Source organism: Micromys minutus, assembly GCF_963924665.1.
Source record: "Micromys minutus genome assembly, chromosome: 14".
Classification (NCBI taxonomy): Eukaryota; Metazoa; Chordata; class Mammalia; order Rodentia; family Muridae; genus Micromys; species Micromys minutus.
In genome coordinates, this window is record NC_137983.1 from 1053286 (window position 1) to 1065252 (window position 11967).

General features: G+C 43.8%; 1 protein-coding gene across 2 annotated transcripts; it reads right to left on the minus strand.

Moving 5' to 3' along the window:
* Window positions 1–2138: 2138 nt before the first annotated feature.
* LOC308429564 (uncharacterized protein) lies at window positions 2139–11585 on the minus strand. Of its 2 annotated transcripts, none has more exons than XM_080928467.1 (5): window positions 11493–11585; window positions 8714–8867; window positions 4866–4992; window positions 4529–4589; window positions 2139–3635 (listed from the first exon to the last, which is right to left on the minus strand). In XM_080928467.1, the coding sequence occupies exons 2-5, from the start codon at window positions 8750–8752 to the stop codon at window positions 2594–2596; spliced, it is 1269 nt and encodes a 422-aa protein (XP_080784593.1). In that variant the 5' UTR covers window positions 8753–8867; window positions 11493–11585; the 3' UTR covers window positions 2139–2593. The 2 variants fall into 2 exon arrangements, with proteins under 2 accessions (XP_080784593.1, XP_080784594.1); XM_080928468.1 differs by having other exon boundaries at window positions 11124–11554.
* Window positions 11586–11967: the final 382 nt, after the last annotated feature.

An 11967-nucleotide genomic window follows, 5' to 3' on the forward strand; every position in this document is an offset into this window, starting at 1 on the left:
TGGAGATTGTACCAACACCCAAGTATAATTATCCCAATTATGAAGTCTATGCTTGGAAAAACAACCAAATGGCTTCCTAAGCCCAGTGTGAATTGTATGGTGGCTGAAATTCCAGTGATCATCTCCTCCTGCCCTTAAGCATACGTCTTGAAGAACCACATACTACTTGGGATTGCCCATAATCACCAAATTCAGTTAATATCCAGTAGGACCTACAAGATCCTGATTACATAAATTTCCCCAAGGAACAGCTACCCAGATAAAGGACTAACAGTCCCTATGATGAAGAATCTGAGAATGATTACCGAGGGACCAGAGCACTTCTGAGCACTTGTTCTTCCAGAGAACCAGAGTTTAGGTCTCAGAGCCCACTTTGGCTGCTCAGAGCCCACTGTAACTCTGATCCCAGTGGCCCTCCAGCTTTCATGGGTGTGTTCACTCATGTGCACATGCCCACACACAGACAGAAAAGTTACAAAGATGAAAAGTGAAACTTTTCCTAACATAAGAGGGGACCTAAGGGGACCTGGCCTCCTGCCTCATTCAATTCTGGGTAGGTCACCTGGATAAGGGTTATGAGTACAAGACTGGCTCTGACTACAAATCAGGGTATATGTGGTTTGTTTGCTCTGGAACTTTTATATTTGCATAGGTGAGACAAAGTTACTGGGCTTCCTATTTTATTTCTAAGAACACTCTAAAATGTACCTGCACCTCACTTTGACATGAGTGAGACATTTATGAGCACTGCATTGCCAGTCCTGCCTGTCAGACACCTACTTTGCCTTTTGTTATTTAGTGTTTACATTTGATGCTTGCTTCTCCAGTGTCCCATTGGACCCACTGAATTCATGTTTTCAAACTGAGCTGCTCCTGGCCTGCAGAGACTGAGCTCTTCATATATGCTGATGCTCCTGACACCTCATGTTTCTTGCACCTCTAGAAAAGGGCACATACACTCAACCTGAAAACAAATAGATTACTCCAATTTCACGAGTCGGAATTTCCTCAATATCAATTTTTGTTATATAAGGCATTACTGGTTCATTTACAGAAGGCCATCTTTGGACCCAGAATTCACCCTAATATCAAATAAACTGTACTTTAAATCTGTGTTTGCCTACACATATGTATATGTACCACATATAGAAAGGTCCCTGTGGAGACCAGAGGTTGTTAGAGCCCTTATAACTGAAGGCAGTTGCAAGATACTACAGAGGTACTAGAAACTGAACCCAAGTTCTCCAAAAGAACAGCAAGTGCTCTTGACCACTGAGCCATCTCTCTCTAGCCCACTAAACTGAACCTTTCGAATATATAATCTACAGTACTCTAAGCCCAGAATTTCTGCTCAATATTCCCATATCAATTCAGTCTGATCCAGTTTCATGTTTCTCCCACAATTACAACACACTGCTAATATTCATGTCCATACACACTCAAAACCCATCCCTTTGTATGAATCAGAAAAAAACAAGTCTTCAGGCCCACACAGATCACAATGTGTACCTTACCTCTGAGGTCTTGGTGAGGCTTAGTCTGCATCCACATTGTCTTATTTGGCATTTCCTTTGGGAAATGTCTTTGCAATACCCTTAGACCACTTGGAATTAACTCTTTCTGTTAAGAGTAGAAATGCCAATACTGGTAGTAAGGTGTAGAAATAGGGAGGAGTGTATTTGTTACTTTGGATTGGATACTATGGCCCAGGATTAAGCAAACATACCTTTAATGTCAGTGGAAGCAAGCAGAGCTATGTTGAGTTCAAAGCCAATCTGTTTTAAACAGTGAGCCGCAGTTACAAAAGAAGAGTATGGGAGGAAGGCACTAGAGAGGATGGCATGGAACAGGATTTAATCAAAACATAGTGGATACATATATGAAATCCTCAAATGATAAAGGAGAAATATAATTAAAAGCCTCAAATTAACTACAAACACCTTTCTGCTACCCAGAAGCGGGGTGGGTTATTCCAGGATGTGACATGAAGGTTATTTCAAAAGAGTGAGTACTAAGTACTCCATGGTAATAGTAAAAGTACATATAGATTTATTAGACTTGAGAGGAACAGCATAGACTACATTCTACAGAACAGGAGCAGATTCAAGCATGTGTCTCAACAACACTGTTTTGAGTCCATGATTTTTTTATTAAAAATGAAAAAGAGTTCATTCAAAGGGCAGATCTATCGTTTAGTGATTGTAGGGAATGGCTTCCTAGGTTGACTAGAAGAGTTCTACAACCTCAAGATGATCCACCGGAGTCCATGTTCCAGCCTTTCTTGGCTGTAGGGCTTTGGAGATAAATTACAGTGGCTCAGAGTCCCTCTTTTCTGGCCTTTTTCCTGCATTACTTCTCCCTCAGATACATGATCTCCATGAATTTGTATGTGAATTGAAGGGCAGGAGACGCCATCTTTGGGTGGCACTACTTCTGGGTGGTGGGTTCTATAGTCCCTGTGATCCATGAAGGCAATACTATGTTAGGTTTATCAGTATTTTGAGTTCTTACATGTGTCTTCTGTGAATAGGGATAGGTGTCTGATCATATTGTTCACATGCATAAGGTTTGGTGTGTGTGTGTGTAAATCCTTTCATGCATTTGAAGGAAACAGGGATAAAGGAATTAGGTATTGTTGACATTTATAGGGGTTTTCCACAGCATGGACAGACTGGTGTCTCTTGAAGGAACTCTGCCGGCTGAAGGATCTGCCACACTGAACGCACTGGTACGGCTTCTCCCCGGTATGTCTTCTTTCATGTAATCGAAGGTAAGAGTGATGTCTAAAGGCTTTACCACATTCTTTACATTCATAGGGTTTCTCTCCAGTATGGCTTCGTTCATGAAACTGAAGATAACTCTGACGTGTGAAGGCTTTTCCACAGTGTTTACATTCATAAGGTTTTTCTCCTGTGTGAGTTCTTTCATGTAATCGTATAGAAGAGTGATATCTAAAAGATTTACCACATAGTTTACACTCATAGGGTTTCTCACCAGTGTGAGTTCTCTCGTGCATTTGAAGTAATGAGGGATAAATAAAGGACTTCCCACACTCTTTACAATTATAGAATGTCTCTCCGTGCATTATCTTATGTCTATGATAGGAACTCTGAGATTTAAAAACAATATTACATTGTTTACACTCATAGTGTTTTTCTCCGGTATGAACTTTTTCATGTAATCGCAAGTGAGTAAGTCTGCTAAAAGCTGTTCCACAGTGACTACATTCATAAGGTTTTTCTCCCGTATGAATTCTTTCATGTGATTGAAGGGCATTGAGACATCTGAAGGCCTTACTACATTGTTGACACTTATATGGTCTTTCTTCAATATGAATTTTCTGATGTCTTTGAAGAGAATTGTAAGAACTCAGAGTTTTACCACACTGGTTACATTCATAGCTTTTTCGTACAGGTTGGCTTCCTACACACTCCTTGTATTCATAGTTGTGATGTCCATTGTAAGTCAGGTGATACAGTCCATAGGATTTTAAACACACCTCACACTCAGAAGGTCCATTTACAGTGTGAGTTTCCATGTATCCTCCAACACTTGTGAGAAAATTAGAGTCAGGCGGCTTCTCTACATATTCCTCATGTTCATTCTGTGTGCATTCAGAGTGAGAGACGATGTTCCTATGAAAAGATGAACAGCACATGAAAATGTCTCTACCCACACTGCTGCTCATATTGAGGTTGGTATATGGAAAAGGTTGTTCCACCACCTTCTTCATATCATCAGTATTTACAAATATAACTACTGTGAAAAATGACAAGAATGTTAGTGATGGTTGTTTTCCTACTGTTTGCTTTTTAGACCATCCTGGACAACCCGCTATCTAAAACTAGCAAAATGTGTGCCTTCACATGAAAAGTCTGAAAATAAATGAACTGATGGTTTTATACTATGGCTCTCATAAGCCTGTGATGAAAACAGCAGCATTTGTCAATGCAGGGTCCCAGAACTGGTTCCAGGGAAAGACTAAGCAAAATATATTTGGGTGTAATTTTTCTTCTGATAAATGAATTTAAACTTGGGCTTATTTGTTTTGTTAGTTTGCTGTTAATTTTCATGGCATAGGGGCTAAAAAAAAGGCTCAGTTAAAAACTGGCTGCTCTTCCAGAGAATCCTGATACAGTTCACAGCACCAACATGGTAGGTGACAACCAGCTATAAACCCAATTCTGGAGGATCTGATGCCCTCTTCGGGCTTCCAAGGCTACAGCATGTATATGGTGCACAAAAATACAGTACACAGCAAACAACAGAACACCTACATACATAAAATAAAAATAAATAAATCCTGCCAGGCAATAGTGGTATGCCTTTATTCCCAGCACTTGGATCTCTGTGAGTTCAAGACCAGCCTGGTCTACAGAGTAAGTCTAGGACAGACAAGGCTACACAGAGAAACACTGTCTCAAAAAAAAAAAAAAAAAAAAAAAAAATCAATCTTAAAAATAAAGTTTTTACGGCATATTAAAATGTCTTCAAAAAACATTTCCTTGCACTTGTGCATACAAATTACCTTAGATTTATTTCAGGATCTTCATAATGGTCTTCAATTTTCTGGTCTTCCCGTTCATATCCTAAACCATGGTCATAGAAAATGTGTGAGGAACTATTAGAAGGTATATTGTAACTATACCGAATTTCTTCACCACATTCTTCTTTTTCCACATCCAAATCCCAACAAGCATCAAGAACTAGAAATACTTGTCCTCTAATTTATAGAATGAAGATATTTTTGTTTTGTTTCAGACAGGATCTCAACTCACTATGGAGATGAGGCTGACCTAAAACTCATGTGGATGCTCTGGCCTCTACCTCCTGACTGCTGGGACTAAAAGCACCGCTAGTCTTACCTGTATCAGTCAAGTTCCTGAAGGTCTCCAGCATCACATCTCTGTAGAGAGTCTTCTGAGAAGGATCCAGCAAATCCCACTCATCCTGGGTGAAGTGCACCACCAGGTCCTCAAAGCTCACCAAACCCTAAAACATTCCATGTCAGGACATGAAAGAATGGGTGAGAAACACACATCCGTCCACAACTGACAATTTGGCCGTGTAACTCGGGTTCCCGCACACTCACTCCACAACACACAAGTGCAGTGAAAGCACTGAGTGATGTTCAGAGACAGCCAGACAGCCCACGGCTCACTGCTGTGTCCAGGAAGGAGATGCACTGCTTCTACCTCCTTCCCTTTCTTTATCTCCATTTCTTGTCCCAGAGACACACTATCATGTCAAACACTCAACAGCATTGACACTGGGGCTCAGGAGGCCGCCGCCCTTGGAAACTCAGGCTCAGAGTTAGTCTCTTCCCCGATATTCCTGACATTCAAAGAAATTTCTGAAAACAAGGTTAAAAAAAAGACAACATAGAGTTCAGTGAATATAAGTAATAGAATCTCTGAGACAAGTGCTTCGGAATTCTTAACACATGGTAACTGTGCCCTGGAACAAACAGACTCTCCTTGCAGAACACAGAACCGATGCCCTAAGGCCCATAGTCACATACAAATACTCTTTAAGACAAGTATTTATTGTGTGACTGGTGTCACATTCAAATGATTAAAATCATAAAAATGAGCAACTCCATGGTCACAAATTTAGTAACTTACGTGAAATTAACAAATTCTTTGAAATGATTAAATCTAGTCCAAAACAATCATAAAGGAATAAATGGAGATGGAGTAGCTTAGATAAAACAGACAATTTGAAGACTATCAAGAAGAGAGATCAGGGCTGGAGAGATGGCTCAGTGGTTAGAGCACTGGCTGCTCTTCCAGAGGTCCTGAGTTCAATTCCCAGCAACCACATGGTAGCTCACAACCATCTGTAATGGGATCTGATGTCCTCTTCTGGGGTGTCTGAAGACAGCTTCAGTGTACTCATATATAATAAATAAATAAATAAATGTTTTAAAAAGGGAGAGATTAAATAGTATAAATATGCACATGCACATGCAGGAAAGAAATTAAATCAATACTTAATTGCAAACAGGGCAAGGGCTCCCTGTGTAGTTGCTAACAATGCCATGAGACTCTCCTGGGTAACTTTTCCTTCTCTTTAGAATGCTGGCCAGAGCCCAAATATGTTTTTTCTAGTACTTTGGGCTTATCTGCCACAAGACTGACCACTATGTCAATTTAACTCAAAAGGCATTGTGTTTTGGTTTTTGTTTGCTTGTTTTTGGTGTTTTGGTTTTTTTCCCTCTTCTCTTATCCATTTCCCCTTCCCAACAGCTGCCAGAACTTACAGCTATTTCTTTTAAATTCATAAAACCGTCCTTAGGCTGTGAGACAGCTCTTAAATGCTCCAAAAAATTATTTTGTGTGTGTGCCTATATGTGTGTGTGTACATGTGTGTCTGAGTGCATATATGTGCACCATGTACATACAAGTGCACACAGAGGTGTCATGCACTGGATACCTTGGAACTAGAGTTACAGCAGTTTGAGGTACCATGTAAGTTCTGGGAACTGAATCTGGGTCCTCTGCTCTTAACAACTGAGCCATTTCTTCAGCCACCCTTAAATTCTTCTTAGTAAAGAAACCCAAGAGGGCATTCAAATTTCCCATGTGCAAATCTGACAGAAATCACCAAAATTTCCAGTGACGTTACTTGTTGGTATGAGGCACGCTGTTTTAGGTGATTCTTTTAGGTCAATTATGAGGGAAAAAAGAAGACGTATAAGGAAGTAATGAATGTGTCAACTCTAAAACAGAGAATGATCAGGGCTGGCGAGATACCTCAGAAGTTAAGAGCACTGGCTGCTCTTCCAGAGGACAACGTTCAATTTCCAGCACCTAAATGGCAGCTCACACCCCTCTATAAATCCAGTTCCAGAGGATCTGACTCTCACAGAGACTACATGCAGGCGAATCACCAATGTACATAAAATAAAAATAAATTATTAAAAATTTAAAAGACAGAACACAGCAAGGAATACTGGAGAAAGTGAGCAGAGAGGTGCAGAGAAATGGAAGATGGAGGAGCTATGAAGAGATGCAGAACTGGAGACTCAAACACAGCTGCTGTTCCTGCCACTCGGGAAATGGTTACACTGTCCATCAATAGAGCCAGTAACAAACCCACGTGCCAGTGGTTCTATGGCTTCTTCCTTTGAGGAAATGGACCACTGGTGAGTTGCTATGACTCCCAGAGCTGCATCCTAGTCCAGAAGAACAGCAGCACCTGCAGAGTGGGACTCTCGGTTGGCTCACCTCTCTGGATGACACTATGTAGGATTACACTTTTTCTGTGCTGTCTTTAACTTTGGCTGGGGATGTATTTCCTTTGGACTCTTTGGGCTGGACAAACATTAAGTCATTCTGACTTTCCAAACAAGATGTCATTGCTGACATAGTGCATGCAAAAACCACTAAGATGAGAAGTGTGTGGTGAAGATGAAAGATAAAGACGGTTTCTGCACGAAGAAAGAAGAGGAACTGAAAATGTGAGCGTGGTGAGGAACGGCCTGATGAGTCGCCTGCACTTCCACCTGAGGCCATGGTGAAGTTCCAGCCCATGCTCACAGAGAACCATGTCTGGATTCATGGCACTGTAGCAGCAGGAATCTGTGGCTCCATGGCCCAAAGTTACCACCAAAGGTCATACAGATGGCCTTTCTTGATTGCTGCCTAGGACCATGTGGCTATCTGAGGGCTGAGCAACAGGCCCTGGCCCTGCCCTTCACCTGTGCCGCATGGAAAGCAGGAAAGCTGCCCCACCAGCAGCTGCAGCACTGAAGAAAGTGGTGCTCCCCCAGCACTCCCACACAGTGTCAGGGCCTGCTGGTAGGGTGGGGGTGGGAGGCCACTGGTGAGCCAGCCCCTAGGGTTCCAACCCTGCTGACTACAGCACTCAGGAAATGGGACCCCACACACCTGGGCAGCACTGTAGAGCTGGCCCTGGTGGAATGAGAGTTGGTGAGCCAGCCCCAACCGAACGCACACAAGAGAGCTGGCTCCATCCCTCACTAGTTATGCAGTGGCATGGGTTCAAGAAAGCTAGCCCAACCTTTGCCTGGGTACATGGGAGAGCTGGCTCTGGACCTCTCCTGGACAGCACAGTAGGACTGACTCTGGTAAGGGAGTGGGGAATGGCATGTGGACAAAGCAAGCTCCTAGGGCATAAAGGCAGGAGGCTGGCCTCACCCCTCACCTGGGAAGTGCAAAAGGGTCGGCCCCGATGGTGTACCCACCCCACCTATGAACCGCTGGAGCGTGTGAAGGGCTGGTCCTGCAGGCAAAGCTGCAGGTCTCCATGACACAGGGCAACAACAAAATATCCGACAGGAGTCCCAGTGAGGCCTCAAACCAGACCAATGACTCATTACAATGAACATTTGCAAGGGAAGCTGTTTGGACAAAAGTGAATACGCTTTGCAGCTTCCATGGTGATATTGTTGTTTGTGTTTTCCTTTCTTTTCTTTAGGGGTTGGGGGTGGGGTTACAAGGATGGGGAGATGAGTGAGATTATGGTGAATAATGTGAAATTCCCAAAGAACCAATAAAAAGCTTTTTAAAATGTAAAAACACACAAATTAAACAAGAGAATATAATGACTTTAAACTAATGTTTAAGGTACACATAAAAAAACAGGAGAACACGGGTAGCTACCTGAGTGAGCATTCTCTTAAGGACAGAAATAAAAGAACAAATAACCAGGGAACTTAATATATTACCTCATGTAATTTACAGCTTACCTGATCAGGCCTGGACAGTCCAACAATGGCCGTCTCCATGATGAAGAGGCTCCATCCACAAAGGCTGGAACCTCAGGAGCTTCGATCTGGCACTAAAGGCTCAGAAGACACCGGGCTATCCATTCAGCACTGACATCTAGGTGGTTCTCATTTTCTAGATATTTTGAATAAAGCAATGATGAACACAGTTGAACAAGCCTCTCTATAGTAGGCTGCACTATTCTATGCTACTGCAGTAAGATATAGAGTCCTGAGAGTATATGCCTAGCAGTGGCCTCCAGAGGCCTGTATTTGAATGCTTGGTCATCAGGGAGTAGTGCTACTTGAGAAGGATTAGGAAGCCTTGCTAGAGGACATGTGTCACTAGGGATGAATACTGACGTTTCAATACCAAGCCAGGCTCAGTGTCTCTCTCTCGTCCTGAAAACCTAAATGTAGACCGTGTCTTCTGCCTGCCACCGTGCTCCCTGCCATGATGACAATGAACTAGATCTCTGATCCTGTCAGCTTGTCCCAGTTAAAAGCTTTGTTTATAAAAGTTGCCATGGTCATGGTGTCTCTTCACAGCAATAGAACAATGACTAAGACTCTGGGTCACGTGTAGTTTTTAAAAACCTGTGAGATAAACAACCCACCATCCTCTGATTGGATTTGAGGCCTGCTTCACAGGAGAAAATCCATACCTGACACTGTAAACATTGCCAAGAACTCATGGTCTCTAGGAGTAAACTTAATAACAAAGTCTAGCTATACTATCCTGGGGCCAGATGACTTTCTAAATATCTATGTTCACCCACAAACAAATGCTACTCCTCGTCTTAATCAGAGAGGCCTCCTTTTGCAATGATGTCAGTGAACAGGAGGCAGGTGTTCAATGAATGTCAGTGAACAGGAGGCAGGGTGTTCAATGAATGTCAGTGAACAGGAGGCAGGGTGTTTAATGAATGAATGTCAGTGAACAGGAGGCAGGTGTTCAATGAATGTCAGTGAACAGGAGGCAGGTGTTCAATGAATGTCAGTGAACAGAAGGCAGGTGTTCAATGAATGTCAGTGAACAGGAGGCAGGGTGTTCAATGAATGAATGTCAGTGAACAGGAGGCAGGTGTTCAATGAATGTCAGTGAACAGAAGGCAGGTGTTCAATGAATGAATGTCAGTGAACAGGAGGCAGGGTGTTCAATGACTGTCAGTGAACAGAAGGCAGGTGTTCAATGAATGTCAGTGAACAGGAGGCAGGGTGTTCAATGAATGAATGTCAGTGAACAGGAGGCAGGGTGTTCAATGAATGTCAGTGAACAGAAGGCAGGTGTTCAATGAATGTCAGTGAACAGGAGGCAGGGTGTTCAATGAATGTCAGTGAACAGGAGGCAGGGTGTTCAATGAATGTCAGTGAAAAGAAGGCAGGTGTTCAATGAATGTCAGTGAACAGGAGGCAGGGTGTTCAATGAATGAATGTCAGTGAACAGGAGGCAGGGTGTTCAATGAATGTCAGTGAACAGAAGGCAGGTGTTCAATGAATGTCAGTGAACAGGAGGCAGGGTGTTCAATGAATGTCAGTGAACAGGAGGCAGGGTGTTCAATGAATGTCAGTGAACAGAAGGCAGGTGTTCAATGAATGTCAGTGAACAGGAGGCAGGGTGTTTAATGAATGAATGTCAGTGAACAGGAGGCAGGTGTTCAATGAATGTCAGTGAACAGGAGGCAGGGTGTACAGGCTGATTTTGTGTCAACTTGAAACAAGCTGGAGTTATCAGGAGCCTCGGTTGAGGAAATGCCTCCATGAGATCCAGCTGTAAGGCATTTTCTCAACTAGTGATCAAGGGGGGAGGGCCCAGCCCATTATGGGTGCTGCCATCCCTGGGCTGGTAGACCTGGGTTCTATAAGAAAGCAGGCTGAGCACGGGTAGGGAAGTAAACCAGTTAATAACATCCCTCCATGGCCCCTGCATCAGCTCCTGCTTCCTGACCTGCTTGGGTTCAGTCCCGACTTCCTTTGGTGATGAACAGCGATATGGAAGTGTAAGCTGAATAAACCCTTTCCTCCCCAACTTGCTTCTTGGTCATGATGTTTGTGCAGGAATAGAAACCCTGAATAAGACAAACTGGTACCAGGAGTGGGGTATTCCTGTGGCAACCTGACCATGTTTTGGGGAGGACTGTGGAAGGACTTTGGAACTTTGAGCTAAAAGAGTCATTGGGAAATTAAGAGCTCTATGGGAAATCAACAAACCCACAAATGCATAAGCAGAGATAAAAACAAAAATATAATCAAAGGATGTTCGACAGAAAAACAAAATAAATTCAATGAGACAAGTCATCTTTCCTAGAGCTGTTTCTAAACACCTTTGCAAAGAAACTCAGTGGACTTTACAAATGTCACAAAATTAACCTAAAGAGTACCCCATACTTACATGTGAGATGCAAAGTTCAGAACTTCTGGAAGACAGCACAAAGAACCTAGACAGCCTTAGTCTAGCAAGCAGCCTTCAGAGCAACACCAAAAGCAGGATGTGCGCACCAGCCCGGGTCGTGACGTCATCGGCGTACTGGCTTCCCCCCACACACACACACCGCAGGGCGGGGCCTCCCCCGCTCAGTGATGACGCGAAAGAGGATCAGGGCGGAAGTGCGGAAGTACCAACGAGCCGCGGGCAGAGGCCCAGGTCGCAGTCCCTCTGTCCCCGCGTCCACTGCTCCAGCCCCGAGGAGGACCCACCCCCCCAGGCTTCCACGGCTCAGCCGGCCGCTCCTCCCGTCAGGGGACAGCGGCCCTTGCTCACCATGGCGCGGCTCCGAGCTCGCCCGCACTCCCTTCACAGCTCCAAGGCTCTCACAACGGCCTTTCTCAGTCTTGGTTAAGAACCTTTAACTAGCATGGCGGCCAAAAAGAGCCCGCCCCCCCGCCTCCCAGAAGTTTCTGATTGGAAAACCTGCCTGGAGATTCTGATTGGCTAGAACTGCTCTTCGTGGACTGAGTGACAGGAGCGGCTCCTCTGGACACTTTAGGCTGTGAGGCTAGAGCCCTTTGTTTAGTGTAGTGGTGGCCAGTAGGTGTCAACATAGGCTCATGGCTTTTTTGTACCTCTAGGTGTACCCTCCTGAATGATGCCAGGACGCTGGCCACTGAAAATAATGGACAATGTCAAGCCTGTTTTATGACTCTGACATACCTAGGGACAAGTCCACTGAAATAACCAAACTAGTGTTCCGTGCTGACAGCTCAGGAGGGCACTGTGCCAAAGCTTCTCCAAAATA

Excerpts from the sequence above, each read along its gene's own strand:
- LOC308429564 (XM_080928467.1), bottom strand. The coding sequence starts at position 8,752 with ATGGAGACGGCCATTGTTGGACTGTCCAGGCCTGATCAG. Across the intron at positions 4,590-4,865 it reads CAGGAACTTGACTGATACAG|GATATGAACGGGAAGACCAG; the intron begins GTAAGACTAGCG and ends ACCATGGTTTAG. Across the intron at positions 3,636-4,528 it reads GATCCTGAAATAAATCTAAG|GAACATCGTCTCTCACTCTG; the intron begins GTAATTTGTATG and ends ATCTTTTCATAG.